The sequence below is a fragment of the Dermacentor variabilis genome, chromosome 5 (assembly GCF_050947875.1).
Source record: "Dermacentor variabilis isolate Ectoservices chromosome 5, ASM5094787v1, whole genome shotgun sequence".
NCBI classification, from domain to species: domain Eukaryota; kingdom Metazoa; phylum Arthropoda; class Arachnida; order Ixodida; family Ixodidae; genus Dermacentor; species Dermacentor variabilis.
In genome coordinates this window covers 46,009,202-46,031,628 of record NC_134572.1, presented here as the reverse complement: position 1 = coordinate 46,031,628, position 22,427 = coordinate 46,009,202, and the positions used below count along the sequence as shown (strand labels likewise).

General features: G+C 46.7%; 1 protein-coding gene across 1 annotated transcript in view; it reads right to left on the bottom strand.

Annotated features, from left to right (window-relative positions):
* Positions 1-22,427, bottom strand: part of LOC142582518 (methanethiol oxidase-like) — a 73,685-nt gene that overhangs the window by 9,365 nt on the left and 41,893 nt on the right. The window contains exons 8-9 of the mRNA XM_075692337.1: positions 19,614-19,735; positions 17,115-17,180 (exon numbers count right to left, since the gene is read on the bottom strand). Coding sequence (XP_075548452.1) covers positions 17,115-17,180; positions 19,614-19,735 — 188 coding nt within the window. The remainder of the gene's footprint in view (positions 1-17,114; positions 17,181-19,613; positions 19,736-22,427) is intronic.

Sequence of the window (22,427 nt, the reverse complement as noted above, 5' to 3'; positions counted from 1 at the left end):
CAGAAGGGAGACGACACCACACTGCGCTAACTTCAACAACTTTATTTTCAGGAAACAGCTACCTATTTCACCCATGCACAGCGGCGCCACATCATCCAAATTTTAACCATTCAATAAAGCCGTCTCCTTATCTAACAAGTCGACCGAAGGGGCGCTAACAGACGTATCACTATTCCGACAGATAGCCTGAGCCTCACTATCTCGCGATATGTAGAACGCAACCCGGTGTGCCAATTTGGACTCCGAGTTGTCCTCTCCGCAGTTTTCATCGGCTCACAAGGCTGATACAGCCTCTGACTGACTCGAAAGAGCAACGTGGCATAAGGTGTGAAAGTGCGAAATACTGTCCAGGGAGTCAAACTGGAAAGACATCCGCTTCCCTACCCCGCACACGCAAATAGGAGGAATGGATAGAAAGATGGTTCCTTGAACCCACGCGTGCACAAGCAAGTCAAAGCTGATCATGCAAGCCAGTCGCCATTTAAAGGATTTAACCAGGTAATGGAGAGAACAGAGGGGCCAGCGTGGCACTGCACAGATTCAAAGTATCGTGGTGTCTACCGCGGGCAATAAAAGGTCCTCGACAGATCTGAACATGTGGCAAAATAAAAAAAATTAGAAAAGAAGGATGACCAGCGAAGCTGCGTATGTGGGTCCTTTAATGGCGAACTGTACCTCCGTCACGGCTCGGCCCGGCATTTCACTATCTTCGGGATCGGCCCACGTATGGGGAGTGCTTAACGCCTGCTTAACTTCCGCCGCGGGTCGACCTGGTATTGCACTAGCTTAGGGATTTTTTTTCTGCAAATGGACACGATAGTTGGGAAAGTAGCACTTAGCTTCGCTGTAATAAAAAATTTGGTTTCATTTGCCCAAAAAGTAAAGACTTGCCACTACCGAGTAGTATTACGTTACCCCTGCTTGGGGGAGGAAGACGAAGTGATTCTTTGATAGAACGCTTCTACGTTTGTCTCCGCTTTTTCGCTTTGTTTTCCTGCATTTCTGGGAGCTGCCGCTCCCTCCTTGCGGCAATGGATGAATAAATCTCCGAGGACTTTCCTGATGTGCAGCCGTCAGGTCGGGTAGCGTCCAGGAAACGTGGAAGTGCGTCAGGCGACACAGACAGCGAGGCCACTGAGATATGTTCGGACAGCTACGACTCATCGGACGATGACTTCCAGGTCGTGATGAGTAGATCAGCGAAAAGAAGACTACTGCAGGCATCTTCATCGCCCAGTGCTTCTACCGTGAAGAGTGCACCGCTGCGCTGGCCGCACACTGTGCTCTTCATGCCCGTGGACCCGGCGACCAATTTGCGGCTCCTCAACAGGCAGGTCCTCTCTTGCTTACTTGAGAGAATCGCACCAAATGAGATTAAAGACGTGCGAATAAACTCGCGGAAGAATGTCCTGGCAGTTGATGTTTTACATCGCAGCGCCCTACAACACCTACGTAATATAACTGATATCCACAATGTAAAGGTGCGATCAATGATCCCCACAGGCGGCGATGGTACTGCGGGCGTCATTTATGACGTCGACGTTGCCATTTCTAATGACGACTTGCCAACGCTGATAAAGCCAACGACAGAAGGCAATTTCATTACAAGGATTTCCAGATTGGGAAACACACGCTGTGTGAAGATTTTGTTTGAAGGAGACAGCCTTCCTTCCCACGTCAAAGTAGGACATGTCCGCCATCCAGTACGACCATTCGTACCGAAGCCCCTCCAGTGTTTCAAGTGTTGCAAGATTGGCCACGTGAAGGGTGTCTGTGTGAACAACGTCGTGTGCCCGCGGTGCTCTGAGTCTCATTAAGAAGACGCCTGCAACGCACATGTTCTAAAATGCCCTAACTGCAGTGGTCCTCACAAGGCCTCATCAAAGGATTGCCCGCGGATGCGGACGGAATTCACCATTCTAAAACGAATGGTGCGGGACAATTCGACGCATCGAGAGGCTGCTACCGCTGTTCGGCGACGTCGGCATCGCCACCGAAAACGTTCGCGAAATTCCGAAACTGCAGATAGGTACACGCCAGCTACCGTCAGACGGACTGCCGCATCACCGCACTGCGCCACCAAGACAGATACAAGGAAAGCAAACAAAGCGGGGAGGCTCGCCCGTCCTGAAGAATGGCCTGAGCTACCGAGCGCACAACTCCCTGCTAAGTTACCTCAAAACGCACCGACTTCGACGGCTTCTGCACCTGTTGAAGCGACTCTGACTGATGATCTCCAGGTCATAAACATTCTGCGGTCGCTCATGAATGCCATTCGCGTTATACTTACCAACATGAAGTCTACGTCTGCGCAAAGCGCACTACAGGTGCTGGACACTTTGAGTCCAGTACTTGCAGCTCTTGGTTAAAATCATGGCTCTCCAGAAGCCGTCGTTGCGTGACGAAGTCCGAAACGCGTCGATATTTCAGTGGAACGCTAGAGGACTGAAGTCACGCATGTCGGACTTTCGACAGTTTGTGTTCACGAATAAGTTCCCAATCATCGTCATCTGCGAGCCCTTATCAGATAACATCAGACTGTCCGGGTATGAGTGTTTCATGTCCGCCACCCACGGAGAATGCAGCAAGATCATCGTATTTATGCGACGTGATCTTACGTATGTCCATCACCCAGTGTCGCCTGACCAAGAAAACCAATACGTATGTCTGACAGTAAAGAAAGGCAAGCTCACTTTCACATTAATTGGAGCCTACATATCGCCCTCAAGTCGGCTGGACTGCGAGAGATTACGGCGAATCACGACGGAGACTCCGCAGCCTTTGGTGATTACTGGAGATTTTAATGCCCACCACCATATCTGGGGAAGTTCTAAGATAAACTCGAGAGGCAGAAAATTAGTGTCATTTGCCTCCGAACAAGAACTGTGCTTGTTAAATGATGGAAGCCCCACCTTCCTGCGTGGAACTGCCTACTGTAGCTGCCTGGACCTGACCTTTGTTTCACGCTCTTTCACTAGAAAGGTCAGGTGGTTTCCGGATATTGAAACGCGGGGAAGTGACCACCTACCCACTTATCTTAGGGTTGAAGGGTTGACGGACTCCAGGTTAGCCGGCGTCACACAATGTATCGACTGGCCAATGTTTAAGTCAATTGTCGAAGACGGCTGTCGTGATGACTTATCCTCTAGCCTAGAGGACATCATAAAAGGTGCCCTAGAGGTTGCGAAAAATTCGCTTCTGAGAACGTATACACGCACCGAATATGACATCGAGCTAGAGAAGCTTCGTGCAATTCGTCGTCGTGCAGAGCGAAGATACAGGCGCACGAAGTCTGTACATGACTTGAGGTTGGCCAGAAGAACTCAAAAGAAGATTCAGCGTCGCATGGACAAACTCGCATCGCAAAGATGGAAATCATTCTGCGAATCTTTGGATCCACGAAAACCTTTGTCTCACATATGGAGAACTGTTCGTGGTCTCCGTGGAACCCCACAGCAGCGCCACCCTTTTAAGTCTTTGGCCCTTCACCAACAATGCAGCGAGATTGACGTAGCGGAAGCTTTCTGCAGGAGGATTGCTGGCGAAACTAGTTCCACTGGAACATCGCCGCTCCACCACTCACCGGTTTCACGCGACCCCCGCACGGATAGTCCTTTCTCCATGGACGAGCTCGAAGCTGCACTGGCCTTGTGCAAGCGTGCATCTTCACCAGGACCCGACGGTATAACCTACCGTGCCCTATGTAATCTTGGCGAAGAGGCTCGAAAAGTGCTCCTGCTCTTGTTCAACAGCTCCTGGCAGACAGGTACGGTTCCCCAGGAATGGAAGACCAGTCGCCTAATTCCACTACTCAAGCCTGGCAAGTCGCCTGTAGACATTGCATCATACCGACCAATTGCGCTTGCCAGTTGCATCGGAAAACTAATGGAGAGGATGGTTCTAGCACGGCTAGAATGGTACCTCGAACATTACCAGGTATATCCAGATGCAGTGGCCGGCTTCAGGCGTGGCCGTTCTTCCATAGACAACGTTATCGACTTAGTGACGTACGTCGAGCACCAGAAGTCCTGCAAAAGATTATCTGCTGCCCTGTTTCTGGATGTTAAAGGAGCGTACGATAACGTAACGCACGAAGCGATTTTCAACGCGTTAGAGGCAGTAGGACTTGGCGGCAAAGTCTATCTCTGGATAAGTAGCTATCTACATAAGAGATCCTTTTTCGTACTTACCGAGGATGGCCCGACCTCGCAGCATTACAGTAACCGTGGGGTGCCTCAGGGTGGAGTACTCAGCCCAACGCTCTTCAGTCTAACACTCATTGGACTCACCGACATCCTGCCAGGCACCGTTAGGCTATCCATCTACGCCGACGACATTTGCATTTGGACGTCGGCTGTGACGCGACTGCAGCTTCGCGCGCGGCTTCAAAAGTCAGCCACTTTAACGTCCTCCTACCTTAGAGAACAAGGACTTCGTATATCATACGAAAAGTGCGCAGCGGTGGCATTTACCAGGAAATCAATGTCTCCATACGTGATATCCGTCGACAGACACATGATCTCGTACAACACGAGTCACAGATTTTTGGGAGTGGTCCTTGATAAAAATCTCTCCTGGACCCCTCATGTGAATTATGTGAAAAAGCGCCTGACAGGAATTTGTCATATGTTTAAGTTCCTTGCAGGAAAGACCTGGGGAGTACCAATACACTATGCTGCAACTGTACAGGGTCCTCTTTATTGGATTCCTACGGTACAGCCTACCGGTCATGTCCAACACCTGCAGAACTAACCTGAATATAATTCAAAGCATCCAAGCCCAAGCCCTCAAGATCTGTCTCGGTCTACCGCGGAGTGCGTCAACGACTGAGGTTATTGCAGTCGCTCAAGATTTCACTATTTAAACGCACATTATCATTGAAACAATGCGTGTGCACATACGACACGTTGCCCGGACCCCTACCCACCACCTAGCAAGTCTCCCAGTAGATAGGCCTCACACGACATTCAGTGCGACTGTCTTCGCGCACCGTGCCTCTTGTAGGTCAGGTTACACACCTGCGGCAAGGCCTTCCAGTCCTCCATGGTGTATGCGCCGTACTCAAGTGAACCTTACAATCCCAGGCCTCCAGAAAAAGTCGGACTTGCCATCATCAGCGCTCAAGCAACTAACTTTACTTCTCTTGCACGAGAAATACAGCGACTGCACACACGTCTACACTGATGGATCAACTACATCAGCCAGTTCCGGCGGCGCTCTAGTTATACCAGCAATGAGAATAACCAAGCGGTTCAAGACTTCCCATGTCACTACGTCTACAGCTGCAGAGCTCGCGGCTCTCCGCGACGCGCTTCAAGTAATAAATGCTGAAAGTCCTAGAAAATGGGCGGTCTTCTGCGATTCAAGGCCGGCCTTGCAATGTGTGCAGTCGTTTCTCCGACATGGAACTCACGATCAGCTCACGTGCGAAATCGTGGAACTTGTTGATCACTTAATAGAAAAAGGCCATGATATCTCTTTTCAGTGGATACCAGGTCATTGCGGTATCATTGGAAATGATGACGCCGATAAGGCAGCTCGGACGTCAAACCAAGAAGACCGCTGCGTCCCCATTCCTCTCTCAAGGACCGACGCCGCGAGGCAACTTGGCATTCTAGCACGCACGATCTCCTTGGCAGAGTGGAACACCGCACATACAAGGCGCACAAGACTGCAAAGACTAAACCCATCACTTCAACTCAAACCTCCAGCGGGTCTACACCGACGTGAAGCGTCTCTTCTGTGCCGGTTATGGCTTGGAGTTGCCTTCACGAATGCCTACTCAGCACTAATTGGAATGACTAATACTCCTGCATGTGATGTTTGCGGATGCGAGGAGAACATTGACCACTTATTGTGCCATTGTCCTCAATTTCAAGCACAAAGACAGTATTTGTCCAACACATTGAGGACACTCGATAATCGTCCTCTGAGTGAACAGACCATATTAGAGCACCGTCCCGACCGATCATCGGCTCAGAAGGCAGTGAAGGCACTTTTGTGTTTTCTCAGAACTTCTGGTTTGCTCGAGCGACTCTAACTGAAGTGCTGTCCGTACACGTACCTACACCTTCTCTCTCCCTTCTTTCTCTTCCCCTTCTCCCATCCCCCAGTGTAGGGTAGCCAACCAGACTATTGACTGGTTAACATCCCTGCCTTTCCTGAACGCTCCTCTCTCTCTCTCTACCCCTGCTTAAAATTCTTTAATTTGTCTTTTGCACCTCATGAATATCTGCATACTACAACTTTGAATATATTTCATTGAACGGACACTAATAAACATATGTGTCCGCTGCTACATCTGCATGTCTTCTGGCATGTTCAAATAGATCCTGTAATACATCGCCAGATCTTCTCGCCTTTGAAATGCCGAAGGTGTGTAGGATGGTCAGCAAAAGCTATCAATCAGAAGTATGCATGCCATTGATGCAAGGCTATGGCGTTGCCTGAGCATTCGTGCGAACAGTCAGAGTCTAAGTGCAACTGACAAAAATAAAACAGTTCTAGTAAATGAGTCGTAACATTTGTCACATTAGCCTACAGGAATACACTCTGAACCGTTCTGTCACTGCTACAAATGTGCTCTTTTACGCCACTGTGATGTTTTAACATTCCATTTCAAGACGCAGTAGTCGCAAGCTATTCTGCGATACGTAAGCCTGATCACTGGTACTTTAGATGGATGTATAGCATGAATGATTACACAATTCGTATTCTTATGTGAAACTTCAAAGAAGCACCTCAAGGAACACGAATGAAAATAATGTGCTATATTTAGTGAATTAGATAGTAAGAAATAAAAAATATGCACCTGGTTCCGAGCTCCTCAACTTTTGTGTGATCCGACTTACGAAAACTTGGAAGATCTGTTGGCGTCAATACTAGCCATAGCAATACCCATGCTATGCGGGAAAACAGTAGCTTCGCAAAAGAGAGCATTTAGCTTCGCTCAATTGCAGCAGGCACCTGGTTATGTTTGCTGTTTAGGGTCGCCAATCAATGGTTGCCAGTTGAGGGAACATGCGGAAGCGTCCTCATGCTTGATTATTGCGTTGTATCAGCTTTTCTGTCCAAGCAAGGTCGTCTAGTGTCGCTGGAGCTTCTATATGCTTTTTGCAGTTCCTGCACAGTAATGTGGGGTTTTGGAGAATATTGTGCAGTAATGTATAAGGGCACTTGCACAGGCGTTGTCCAAAATGTAAGAGTAGATTGCTAGTCGAGCTTCGATCAAAGGTCCGTCTGAAATTGACCGCGTACTCTTGTGCACGTGAAAACACCACACGACGGGAAGGAATGATCGTAATTTGTACATACGCTGTCGAAACTCGGATAGACGAAGGCAACCCACGTACGAATAATAAAGTTGCACTTGATAGTAGGCGAACACAATTATCAAAATAATGCGCCCACATGAGCATCTACCATTGTTTGAAACATTGTTAAACTGGTTAAAGGTCCGATCGGAAAATGGGACAGCCTGAGAGAAGCTTGCGTCTTCACTGTTGCTGTCCTTTAAAAATTATGGTACCAAGTTGACTAAAGCGCAAATATTGCGGTATTTTATTGAGGAAGTTCTCGGAGTACTGAAAGCTAGCTTCGCAGATACTTCCCGTCGAAGTTTCATTTTCCAGACTCCTCATTCTGCCAAAATTGGTCAAATCTGACAAGTAGTTCCAGTCCAGTCGTCATTTCAGACGGCGCATGATGTTGCTAATATGAGAATTCTGACAGAAATGCTCGATCGACGCGTTTCACAACGCGTTGTGAAACGCGTCGATAGAACAGATTTATTTAAGTTCGGTAACGAAAAGTTCATGAAATCTCAATCCAGGCTACATGATCGCGTTAGACCTGCCTGCAAACAGCACAAACTCGCCCTTACGTTGGTGCCTCTCATGCCATCAGCCAAATGAAAGGACGGCCCTACATACCACTCTTTACCGGACGCGATAACCATAGCACTTGTTTCCTCTGTTCCGGTATAGCGCATTGACACGGTCCTGTCACTGACAGGGCAATTACGCGGAGCAGTACGAGAGCCCTAGTCTGGGAGACCCCGAACGCTGGGCGGGACTCGTCAACACGTGTTCAGCAGACAAGAACATGAGCGCTGAAACCGGTGCGCTCTTGCCTCTCCACCCCTGGTTCCGTTTTTCTCCACCCCCGTTTTTTTCGCACAGCCCTGCCTTTCGTTTCTGTCGTGCCATGCTTCCACCAATTGCACACTGGCCGTGAAGGCGCTCTTAACCATCTCGAGTTTTTGGCAGAAGGGCGTCACAGCGTGGCTCCGTATCGCCCAACGGCGTTTTGGCATTATGCATTCTTTTCCTCTACATTTGTTAATCGCTAGATTTATTTTTGTGTTCGCATGACAGCTGGCCTTCCGCCAGGCTTCTTTTTCGACTCACATGAGCTTTAGTGAAGAAATGAAACTACGCGTCGCACCAACTCCGTGGACTAATGAAAACTGCGGACACCGTGAACCATTCGGCAAGAAAAAAAGCAGCTGCATTTTCCAGAAATGAAAACTCGCTCATTACGCGCCACTAATTCATCAGTGATCCTCCTGCTCAGCCAGTGCAGCGCACGGAAGGATATCTGTGGAAGAGAGACAAGCCTTTGGGCATGCGTCGGCCTAGTCAGGCACGAGAACTACAGATATCGGTGCAGCGCGGAAGTTTGTGAAACTGAGTGTATAGAGCTCTTTTTTTCTTTACTCCACATAAGTATATTAATGAACAGCGACTTAGATCACCCATCAGTTAACGTTGCTGAGTATTATTGTATATTTGAACAGCAACAAATAGCACGTAGAGGACGAGACAAAAAACCTGACACACGCGAACAGTACGACGCGGCTGCTTCGAACAAATACTTTTCACCTGCATCACTTTTATATGCCCGAAGTACATATCACTTAGTCAATCCATGGGTATCAGCGTCTCAGAAACGCTTGCTCTTTATCGCAGGGGATAATAGAAGGTGTGTTCACACGTGTGCGTCCTGCTCTGCTTATCATTTCAGCTTCAATGATCGCTCGAATTACACTGTCTTTGCTTCTTCCTATGACAACACAGTTATCAGTGAACGGCTTGCACGTTTTTGAAACGCAGGAAATGTGATGAGCAAGTGTTCCCCTTCACTCGTATCTGATATTGCGAGCATGTTGCTTAAGGAGCTCGTTTAAGCATCTACCGCTTTGACCGATATAGTGGTTCCAGCATGACAAGATAAACTGGTACACGACACCTTCATTTCAAGAGACGTAACGTTTCTGATGTTTGACCATGCATCCTCGCACGGTAGCGCGCCTACTGTTTGCGTGTGTGGTTTTTAGCGTCTCGTCCTCTGCGCACTGTTCGTTGCTATTCAAATCATGCACCAACAAGCCTAAAAAGCAACGCTGCTGAATTATTTTATAGAGAAGTATTTTTGCAGTAATTAGAGCACAGATATGGGCCGGAAGAGCTGGGCCGGATATGGGCCGGAAGTGACTGGCCCGTGTGATGCCTCGCACTGGATGAAAGAGGATATAGCAGGACAAGAAAGAGAGGGAAGAACGTCCGCGAATGCAAATCAACCCTACAATGCCTTACGTGTCTTATTTGGCAGGATGAGTTCGATACATCGTTGCTGATTGAAGCGCGGGAAGATTAGGGCGACTCATACTAGCGTTCATACTAACAGGACTCGTACTTGCTTTTAATCTTGTTCTGTCTGACGCCCGAGGGTACGTGTGCATTAAATGTGAATTGGTTGTTCTGGAATAAAATCCTGGCGAGTACAGCGAGTGCTGTGTTCTCTCCGCTTTGTCCAGTTCAGTGCACCGATTTACCCACACGACATGATTAGTGACCAACTTGCCCAACTTTCCACATTATATCATGTTTGACGCACTAGTGCGAAGAATGCGGCCACCATACCCGGATGCAACAGCCACGACGATGATTCGCTGCAGAACGCCATAGCGATTCGCTAGCCATAGCCATAGTCTAAGAAGCTAAGTCTGTCTTGTCCTCCACCATGGAGGCTAGGGAAAAGAAAGAATTGGAAAAAGTTCAATGAATTCTGTAGCGGTTTGCCTGTCGGCACGCCAACTATGCTACTCCAGGTGGGTATGACGAAAAATTAAATATGGTCATGCACCACATAGATACACGACATACGCAAGTCATGGCACAGCACTCGAAATAAAGTATCTCATTGCCCCGATGCCGCGGCGCAACTATGGGCTGTCCAGAGGGCCCACGATGCGGCGGTCGGGCAAGGCCTGACTGTCCCAACGTGGGAGCGGCCCGCAGCGCGCTGAGTCGCGTACCTCAGGACCTTATTAAAGTTTTGCATCCATCCATCCATTGAGACCAGCCTCTCTAAGGAAGGGTGAAAGTGCCTTCGTCGCGAGGGATTCACAAGCAGCGTTAGTCCATGGGCCAAGAACGTGTGGTAGCTCAAGGGTTGACAGTCTTGCATGTCCAGTACGTACATTAGGGCGGTTTTGTAATGTAAATATCCTGCAAGCGCAAGTTGCGTAGTATCCATCTTCCCATGCGTGGCAGGCGCACACACAGTGGCAATATTCGAGTGGCATTAAATACGACATTAAATTCATTTCATCATGGCGTATAGCTGTTATGTCGCGGTGACCCAACGAAAACTGAACAAGAATGAACCTGCGATGGTGCCACGTGGCTACAACGCATGTTAGAAAATCAGATGCTAGTTGTGCGGGCTACATTCCACTGGGGATGGGGCGCAAATGGCTTGATTTCGGTTGGCTCCCAAATTGCCCAGTTAACTTAATGTCGATGCTGTACATCCCGTCAAATAATAGGGAAGAAATGCGTACTTGCTGACCTAAGCTTTTCCCAGCTACAGTATTTTAGAATATGCACGTCATTGTCGAGAGGATCAACTAGCGACGTTTCCTGACGCTGGCTATGAGATATTGTACGGAAGCCGCAGCCTGCGGATGAAGGCCGTGAAATGTAGTCAGAAGACCTGTGTCTTATTTGCCGCGAAGTAACGGAAATATTTGGGTGAGGTTGTAGGTGTGATCAATTTGTTCGTATACATGTCGCAATTTAAAAATGACCTTGTTTTAAATACGAGGCCCTAATTCGGCGACTACCACCTATAGTATTCGTAGTTTTCCTATTATGCAAAATTGAAAGTTAATGCACATTCAAGCACTTGTAAACGCACGATCTTGTATGCGTGTCCTTAATGACCGTCATCCTTTGTTCTGCATTAAACAAATACAACTATACAAATCCTGCGATCTTATGCGCGCGTGAGCTCATGCGCCAATTGGAAATCTCGCGTATAGCCGCAATCTAATGGTCCCTGCGCCTATGACGCTCTATTTCTCGCCATAGGTGAGAGGCACCATGGCCCAGCAAGTGTGCGACAAGTAGGCACCAGTGCAATAGGTTGCTATGGCTACGACGTATCCATGTATCTCTGCCCTTAAATTGTTGACAGCGCGAGATACGACTAGGAAAATGGGGAAACTGATATGAAAACGTTATGTAACCCTAGAAGTCGGCGCGCGCGAAGTAGCCTACACGCTTGTCGTTGTGGGCCCGAGGTATTTGTTGCGCTTGGGGCGTCAGTATGTGAAAGCACTGACCAAGTTAACGGAACGAGCTCGCTCTGAAGTGTGCTTGCGAGCGCGGCTGTAACTGCGCCTGGCCGTGCTGTCATGCGAAGTGTCGGGCATGCCACTTCGTAGAAGTGGCACATCGAAGCAACGAACAATAATTTATGGTAGAAGAGTAACCTTACCTAGAGTGCACGAGGTGCCGTTTAGGTTACGTGATTTGATCACGTCACGTCTCGAACACATATGCCGTGATGCGACGACCAAGCGCATCGAATTGTATTGTGCTGCTCACGAAAAGACATGTTCGTTGGTGCATAGAGCGCTTGAGCCAGTCAGCTTTGATAAATCCGTCAAGCTCTGGTATAGGCGGGCGTAAGCTGGCTGCTGCTGCTGAGGCAACAGTGCGCCTAGGTGCATGCTGGGTCACAGAAATGTGCACATGGAATTTCGCGCAGCGACGCTTGATCAGCGCTTTCGTTTCGCCGTTTTGTTGAAAGATACCGCTCACATGCTCTACACAACAGTGAGCGGTGCTGTAACAGTGATGCTTCATGCAAGCAAATGAACTGGGTCAGCGTCAGAACATGAGTCAATGAGCGGCGACTATAGTGTGACCATTGGCCTTAGCTTACATATACAGCCGTGATGGAATTGTACATAGTTAAACAGCGCATCTTATTTTAATGGTGAGGTGAGAGTGTGGGCATTGGGAAGAACTTGCGGATAACACTCACCTCTGAAGCTTCTACGTCCAAACCCGCAAAGAGAGGCGGCACGTGGCATGTAAATGAGTCACGAACACGAGCTGGCTACAAAAATACCAGTTGCATGCGAGTAAACAGCACCGATTTCCGTGTGCTGCATATGCGAGTCTTCGTAATGAATGCGCATGTCAATGATACCGCGCGTAACGTGCCCGGCAGATCAATAAATGGTACAGTATCAGCATTGCCGTGTGCAAACATTTAAGTCCTAGTAGATCATTTGTGATTGTGTATGACTAGTCTCATCCCACTGTTGGGGTATGAACGACAAGCTATGCCACACGTAAGTGCCAAGAATCGTTCACTAATCGTGTTTTGTAAACCCAAATAAGGACATCTTTATTTACATAATGAGCATTATGGACAACACATACGCGCACACACGCACGCACTCGTACTTACGTGGCATCACTAGAACCCACAATATCCACGAGTTCAGACCAACGCAATCAAGGGTTCTGGCTGAGTGACTCACAGGCTCTCGAAATTATAAGCTTTCACACTCTCCGACTAGTACAATTACGGTTCCACTCGGACTCTGGAATTATGCTCGGTTCAAAGCCCTGGTTAGTGATTTACGAGTCTATTTTCTTTCCGAGAGCTGGTGGTTTCAGTTTCAGTTTCACTTTCAGTTTATTGATACGATTGAAATTTTGTACAGAAAAAGTAACCCTAGGAGGTCCCATAGTCAAAGACTCGGGACGGACTTCGAGATTCTGATGTATACGCAATAGAGTCCCTATCGGGGAGTTACGATGGAAGAAAATGCTTTTAAAATGGGCGGGCCGATAGGATTGGGGTGCAGCACGGTATCAGACATTTCAATATTGTTTAATGGAAATGGTCAACGGTATTCCGTAAACGCCCAAGTATACTGCGCCACATGGAGCGAACTTTACCATGACAGCATGCGAAAGAGACGGACCTTGCTAAACAGGGCTCAGCATACAGTTCGGAGGCTATTGTTTATGTTGTTATCGGCCAAAGGTATTCCTGCGTATTTGGACAATGCATGTTTCCCGGGTTTTACAACAAGCGTTTCTGCTGCGGGAAGAATTGCGCGATACAGTTTGCAACCTTTTTGAACTTAGGAGTGACCTCTCTGTTAACACGAAGAGATTTCAAAATGGTTTGTGTTGCAGCCGATCTGAATATTTGGAATTTAGTGTAAAGTAGAATTTATAGAAAGGTAAACAGGTAGAGCAGAGTTCGTGTATCTTAATCTGCCACTATAGGCACTGGGGAAAATATTAAGTAAAACAGAACAGGGATTGAGAAAGATGAGAATACCGACGCGGTGATGTTGGTCGTGAACAGTAGGAACATATTTAATGTCTTGAAGCAATAGTCATGTGGCACGTAAAAATTTTACAACCCCTACTAATATTTCGGGTGGGGAAAAGGACCGAAAAAGTCTTAGAATGGCCTGGCTACAGTTTCTCAGATAAGGGGCTTAGTCCGTTGCTGCTTTATTGTATGTCGGGCAGGTAAAATATGGGCAATAGGGTCGCTGGCACTTTGCGGGGGTCGCAATCAGCGTTCTTCTCACGGCTGATAAAGCGTTACGTATTGAGTTACGTGCATTAGGTTAACATAATTTATGAAATGCACTCTAATATTCGCACGTCATTCAGGCTTACATCGACGCTTATTCGAAATCAGTGGGGCTCACGCAGATTCATCAAGTCTGAATTGGCTCTGAGGAACTAGCGACAACAAGCAGTCCCACGGAATAAAACATGCATGCAAGTGATTTAAAATTGAATTCGCGGAAATTAACACGCTGAAAGTCAGAAACTAACAGTCATACATGTATCGATTCAGCTTAGCTAGACCTAACTATAACACGCATTAATAGGTCAGTTATATATAAGTGAGTTCCGAGTGACTCACCAGCGAGGTTGGGGAACTATACGAGGCTCCAATTAGCCAAGTTCCAGTTATAAGTCATGCGCGCTGGTACGTGGCTGTCGCTTCTCAGCTGCACCGAGAAATTCATCGCTTTATCTCAGTAGTGTACATACGCTATTTTCCTGAAGCCTATATGAAAACACTTCTAATGTCGATACTTGGACGGCCGCTCACCCACTGGATGAACTACTTCTATTAGAGGGGCCTACAACGCTCCCGCAAATTGATATGCCCTTAATGAAGCGGCCACGAACGTCCTCCGGATATTTGCTGCACGATGCATCGACCCAATAAGCCGTCGCGGTCTTTTTTCAGCGCGCTAAGAGGCTGAGACGTTTACTACGGGGCGCTCGGTAAACTTCCTCGGCCATTCGTTGTTGAGCCTGATTTTGTCGCTAAGCTTCGCCAGGATTAATTGGAAAGCACGAGCAGTGGCACTACTCAAGCAGTTATGTTAAAGCTGTTGTCATTCTGGTGTTTTAGTACGATTCCGAACAACGTACTGCATGAAAAAAAAAAGGCAAAGTTCTTCAAAGCGGTGAAGTACCTATTGCCTCATTACGAGAACTGATTGATGACTGTTGCTTGCGAAGTTCTTGGATAGAATTTCATCTTCAGAAATAAAGGAACTGAATAGATTCACACTCTAGGTTCTAGTATTTTGGATCAACTGCGCATAATATGCATCAGTTAACCAGTCAGTGAAGCGCTGTTCCACTTAGTATTGCATTCGCTCTTATGGCACTGAGTGAAATGTGCAGTAGCCCAGAGAAGTTCACAGGAGATATGTTCCAAGGCAAGTGTGAATTTCTGATCTATTAACGCGTGCCGCTTCTAATTCAAAAGGTATACTGTGCGAGTTGCAAAAAGAGCTACAGACTCAATGCTAGGCTATGCGCTCAGGAAATGGAAGCTTCGGTAATTATTTCGAACGCCTGATTCCGCAACGTACGACATCACCTTCGAATAGCTACCGGCGTGCGTGAGACATCACATTCAATTCGACCACGACCAACTATGCTGATAATCACCGACAACGAATCCTTCCTTGAACGGCGTACACACGTTTTAATAAACAGAATAGTTCATTAAATAATACCATGCCTAACGTACTGTGCTGTCTGTTGCAACGTTAAGGTCACGGCGCGCGTCATTTCCCGGCTCAGATCCGCACTCACGAAGGTAGCAGGTATGCCGGATGGTTTAACTTGCTTACGAAACATTTCCTGGCGCAAGCTAGAACTTGAAGCAGGGGAGCAGCAAAAAAGAGGAAGAGATGAGCCGGAGCGACAGATGGCTTTGCTCCTTTATCATGTTTCATGTTTAACTTCACAACAGGAACAATGCATTTAGTAAGCCTAAGCTCCAACTTTTTTTCGCACTTACAGCACCAGCAATGGCTTAACACTTTCAACACCAAGCCATACTTGGCGGAAAGCGGTATCTCGCGGAGAACACGCGCAAAGGTAGCGCGATAAATCGGAGAGAGCGAGTGGTCAACCCAGCAGGTACACGCTTAAGGAAATGTGCATCCTTTGGAGTGTATATTTGCCGCAACGATAATCGCCATCTGTCTTGCTTGTGTTTCCTTCATTCAAAACGCTGCGCTGGCTACTTTCTCGTCGAGAATGCTCTGTCATGCTGATAACGGGCATGCCGTTCGTGACTTGGAAGTACCGGGCTCGCCGCGTTAACGAAAAGAAATGCGGACAAGAGAGGTGAGGATTATTGTTGTGGCAAAAGGGTGTGATGTTGCTTAAGAGGAAATTTTAGCTCGGGTGCTCCTATCTAAATACATGTAAAAGGAGAATTAGTTTTTCTCGGCAACCACTGCACCAAATTTGACGAGGTTTGTTGCATTTAAAAGAAAAACTTAAAATCTAGTGACTGTTGCTTCGAATTATTGAGTTAGGGCGTCAATTTTTTATTAAAAATTGGTAGAAATAAAAACATTTTCATAATACGAAACTATCAAGTTTACAACTCTAACTCAACAACAAAATATGATAATACAATTCTGTGAGTTGTATCTAACAGTAAAGCTAAAGCGGACAAAATTGATTTGTTACACTTGAATATAAAAAATTTAACAGGGAAATACAACTTTTGCAAAACCCTTGTAACCAACGTAACAAATTCACGTAAGATGTAAAATGACATTGAATTTGTCCGCTTTGAATGATCTAATGGATGCCGTTTACAGAACCACGATATCAGCTCTTGATGCACAGCTATGAATTTGTAAACTTCGTGCTTCTATTTTTTTCAAACTGTCAAATATTTGGAAATCGTTTTAAAAAAATTCAAGCCCTAAATCGAAATTCCGCTTCCAACAGTCACTAGAATTTACCTCTTTCAAATGCAACAAATTTCATTAAAATCGGTCCAGGGGTTCGCATAAAAACGTTTTTGCGTTTTACATGTATTTGAATAGGCCGCATCGGAGTTGGGCCCGAGCTAAAGCTTCCTCTTAAGAGTAGTATGGGAAGAGCATACAGAAACTAGCACGGGTCTCAGCGCCATGCAAACTCGCGTGACGGCGCGCCAGGCGACGCAATGATTCAATTCGGCACGCGTGCCCGGGGGCCTCTTTCTCACGGTCACGACGGTACTATACGCGTACTCTAGCTCTGAAAGTTCTCATGCAGTTATGCAATTACGTTGACTAATCATGCTTGCTCTCCACCAAATATCACAGTTGACCCTTCCCAGATACATTTATCAATTTCCTTCAGACCATTATATTCTGTGCACCATAATGATCAGGAACTTGAATGCTAGGTCTTGCCAACCCTGATATCAATTCAAAATAATTACTCAGTGAATACCAGACTTACTTTGAGTTCCTCGTCGTGAAGTACAGTCACTGGACCGCCTCTGTAGATAGATCCACCGGTGAAAACCTGGGCAAGAACGGTGACTATCAGTCTTTCGAATTTATTCACGCTTGCTTATTGTTCATCCCTCTCCAATTATACGGTCCTGGGTTAGGTACAATGTGCCACACATACGCAGCTAATTTTGTTTTATTCACCCAAGAAAAGTACGCGACAACGAAATGAATCCCTGGTTCTTCAACATATGGCTTCGATGCAGGTACAATAAGTACATCAGGGCTTCAAGAAAAAGATAACACAGAAAAGACAGTGAATACAAACTACATTTACAAACTAGATTTCAGTTTTGCTCATGCTAAATTAAGTGATGGAGGAAGATAAGTTGCCTTGGATTAGTGCCTCACTCTAAGTACAGTGGGAATCACTTGTCATAGTGGTCAAACAAACGAGTTCGCCGCCATATCTTGGAAAAAAAAAAACACAGGCCGGCATCGCAATGAGACCAAGCATGCTAGGTCATAGATTTTATAAGAAACATTTACAGCCCTGCAGCTACCGACGTGCAGCAGCTGCGGACGCTGGCGCAGCCCGCAGCCGTTAACTCCAACACTTTGGACAAGTGCGATTTCGGCTGTACAAGCACGCAAATCGCGAGCAAGAACGGAGATCAATGGTGCCGCAAAATAAACTTTCTTCGCACCTTGGTCAAACCGGCTGTGATCAAACGGTGCATTCTAAGTGCGCGCTTTTCAATAATACTTCAGCAAACGCAGTGCATTGAAACCATTCCACGTATCGTTAGTGAACTATACTACACTAAATATTTTACAGCAATATCTTTGGCAATAACCACGTTGCGGTTTGTATATTTCTAGAAGTTTAAGGCCAACTTGGGAGAAAACTATACGCAACTAGCTGACCTAAAAATAAAATTTACCTCCAGTGGTCGGTTTCAACCGAACTCTGGTCCCCAGCATAGCTCTAACCACTAGATCACGGACGCATTTTGCCGATTACGACGTCTCAATCCATTCCACGCGAGCGTACTTTCCGAAGTGCATACAATTTCTATACGTTAAATGTTTCTGCTACGTTTACGAGAGAAACGGAGAAAAATGAAGGGAGGTTAACTAATGATGTGCTCAGTTGAGTTGGCTACCTACGCTTGGGAAGGGGGAAAGGGGAAGAATAGGCAAGGAAATAGGAAAAGTTATAGTCGTCGTGGACAGATTCGCAGAGCTGTCACAAGCGTTCGTAGTCCAGTAGCCTTCAAGTGCAGAAGGGCTATTGTGGCTTTTTGCATTTCATAATGCATAAGCCATTGCCCCAGCATCTTTTCCTCCGAGAGCGCTATATTATCTAGCAGGCTGAGTCTACCTTGTAGAGCACATCGTTGAGTGTCAAAGGATGGGCAGCGACACAGCTGCTCTAGAGCCATCGCACCCGCACAAAGTGCACGCCGCACTGTCGGCCATGCCTATTAGGAATGAATGGGCATGTGTAAATGCGAAACCCAACCACATGCGACACTAAAGGCTTTTCACGACGGGAGAGTCTGCTGTGTTAATGAATTCGCGAGTTCATTACGGTGTCCATTCACCCACCTTTACACTGCTGTACAAACATTGCTTCTTGCCACTACGAACGCAACCACCCTACGATTGAGTGTGCAGACTGAAATCTAGATCTGTGGTTGCAGTGCATCACCTACAGCAAATCTAAATTAAGGCAAAGCAATATGCTGGAACATCGCATTGACATTATGAATCAAGGTAACATGCACCTCAAAAGCACGACTTATTACACTGAAGCAATTAGAAAGCTTTTGCTAGCTTTTCCCGCATTTGTTTTCTCTAGTTGTACGCCACCTGTAGTTTTGTACATCAACAGAATACTGTTATACTGGGGTGCACAGATTTTCCTATTATGCTAAGCTTACTTTTTTTTCATATTCTCGTCTTATGTGGTAATTGTGCAATGGCACAGTTTAAGGACATCAGTTCTGCGGAAATCCGCAACATTGAAGCTACGCGAACAAACAAATATGTCCGCCCGAGAAGGCGTTGGTCCAAAGTTCGATAGCATTCCTTGCACGAATTTCCTTTATCTAGTACGAGGCTTTCAGCCGCGCAACACCTGAAGTCCAGTAAGTCCAAAAGATTGTGTCCCGAAACTATGCGATAAAAGCAAGTACATAGCTGGGATTCTACCTCAGGTGCCTCGGAATATCTACCGAGGTGAACCCACGGAATAAGAAACCAGCATTTCTGAACACCGCCGCTTTTCGGTGCGTAATTTGGCGTGTAGTTATAGCACAACATGGATGTTTTCGACATTTCTTGTCACGTTCACCAGAAGTTCGCAATATATCTGCTTTGTGAGCAAAGCTCTACATGCAAGCCTATGTCTATCCACTTCTAAAAATGCTTGGTTGTTGAATACAAAAAGAAATCTGGATTGAGTGCTGATGGCTACGAAAGAAATGTGGGTAGTCCTCACCTGACCAACAAGTTTCGGGTGGCGGGTGTCCGTGATGTCATATTGACGGATGTCTCCGTGAATCCAGCACACGATGTACAGGTAGCGGTCATCCAGGGATATGAGTATATCCGTTATTACCGCTGCAAACACAAAAACAGAAGCAGTTAACTGATACGCCACTTCCAGATGACTTCGCCACTCCGAGCTCTGTTTTGTTTCGGATGGCCGATCAGGTTCCGATTAGGATCCCAGCACAAGCTCAAGAATAACGCCCTGTAATATGCTGATCCATAGGAAAAAAGACTGCAGCGGCTTATTTCCCTAAAGTAAGAAAACATGAGAGGGGACCGTTCATGCTTTTAAATAGTTAGCACTAAATATGAACGGCCTAAATGATTAGCGCGCTGATTCGCGCCATTTTCTTGCCCTTACGCGTACACGCGGTGCGGCGGCCAGAAAGCTTGCAGCTTCAGCCTACAATTTGGAGTGCAGTAGATGGTTCAAAGCTACAAGTGCCAGTTTTGCGTTCGGTATCGTGAAATCACTGCAACTACAGAAAGATGCATCAGGTGTGAATTTTGACGAAGCGCACAAAACCACAAAGCGCAAAAAACAGAGTGGTCAGGTTGTTTCAGACGCAGTCCCAAGCCTTTCATTTTGTCTGCTTCATCGGTTCATAGCTCCAATCATCATAATTGTGCGCCCTCCTGCTTTCGCTTGCTGTTGAAACGAAAGGCCGTTGTTTCACTTTACTTCGAAAGACTTAACCCAGTTTCAGCCACTGACGCAGCACTCCGCCAAATATATGCAATAGGCGAAGCCAAGCGCGCTGCGAAACTCCGGTTTGTCGAGATCAGCACGAAGCAGCTGCTCTGTCTACCGGGATGATTAAAAATCGCTCCGCGCCCTAGTCCAGCGATGGCGGCCCAATTTGACAATTTGCATATCAAGGCACTCGCTTTCGGCTCGTGCTATCGGTTCTGGACAGCAGCTCTAGCCTCTCCGCGATCGTCGGCAGCCTCTTAGCATATCGTGGAAGTAGGCGCCAGCGCCCTTTCATCGTATACGTTTGCAAAGATCTGCGTTACATTAGCACCTATCGCGAAAAAGAATAGAAATACCGTTTGCCGCAGTTGATCGTAGTCCCATTGTTGCTCGCCTCGCTAGATCCGACTGGCCAGTACCTATTCCCAGCTCCGAATTGGTTGATGTTACTTTATAGAAAGGATTGGTGTACAAGTTATGACTATTCCTTCCCGACGTGCTAGTCCACAGATGCATTGATCCGTTGTATTCCTGTATGAAATAAACTTTAAGGATAGTGTCAACGGTAGCATCCTATTGCGAATGACTACGACCCACATGACTAAAAATTAAAAGTGGCCATCTGATGTGCACGACCGCGGGAACTTCACTATCCTATATTTAAAAAAAAAAAGCTTATCCCTTACATTTCGCCTTGTCGATGTTTTCCCAGTGCACTATACACGGCAATAGAATAGGCAGTTGTTCGCGGCTAATGCGCTGGTAATAAATTATGCAGCACCGGTTCGCCCAACCTTAGTGAATGTCACCGAATAACGAAAAATGCCGAGTGGGTCTGAATTATGTCATGACAGACGTGAATCTCCCCTGAAACGCACATTCTGAAGACCATCGCAGGACTGGAACCGTCTTCTAAAATCAACGACCCTGAATTTGTAATTTCCAGTGCCTGCTTTAGCAAACATTTTGTTAGCATGAATCCAACAAATTCTATAATCAGTTCGATTGGTTGCTCCATCGATTAAATTGTAATGCGTCATAGCAACACAGGATCTATGCGGACAAACTTTCACCACGTGATTTTTTTTATGTTCACCCAATGCCCCGTACACGCGCATTTTCGCATTGGGCCCCATTGGCATGCGGCCCCTGCTGCCGGGAATCGAACACAGCCGCTCTGAGTCATTGCGGCGGGTATCATACTTTTCGCAGTGACGACAGTTGCTGGCCGCTGGGATCTATGCAAACAAACTTAAAGATCTGAAAAACTCAGTCACGCTTGTGACAAATGACAGCGGTAGGCTCGGATAAGCACATCGTTACCTCTTTCGGAAGTGAGCTTGACATTTAGATTCACGTATTCGTCCCCAACATTCGGTTTATAAACGCAATTTTCTGACATCATTCTGTGTGTACACCAGAATGACGACAATGATGTAGCTCCTATGTCTAAGTTGTCTTGCCTACAGCACGCAATGCGAGAGTCAGCAGATCTTTCATTAAAAAGCACCCCTTCACGACACATTTCTGCTCAGCCAATCAATCTGCTTCCTTACAACGGGGCATTTCGTCAAAGTTATGGTTCGTAAAGGCCACTCGAAGCCTCTTCGGTTTGCGATACGTGGAGATGGAACCTCCGCTCCAAGAGAGCTGAATATACTGAAGAAAATACGCATAAGAGCTTGACTGCGGGAACCAATATCTGCTTCAGGAAGCATTAGGCTCAATGCATCGTCAGCAGACGTGAGGCGTTTCGATGCTTCGATGAACTGCACTATGTTCAGATTGTGCAGAGAAAGACCGGTGCGAGTTCCGAAAGCAAAGAAAAAAAAAGATCGCACGAACTTCTCCAACGAAAGCACGGAGGAGTGAGAAAACAGGAGGCTCGTTACTGCATCGCCAAAGTTACTGCCATGCTCTGCACTGGAGCATATGGGAGGGAAAGACGAAGACAGTAACACAAAAGAAGCAGCAGAAAGACACCGAGGGTAAACAAAGGCCCGGCTTTAGCTATAGAGACTGGATAATGAAGAGCCTCGTCTAGGGCCAGTATTACCTGGTATATTT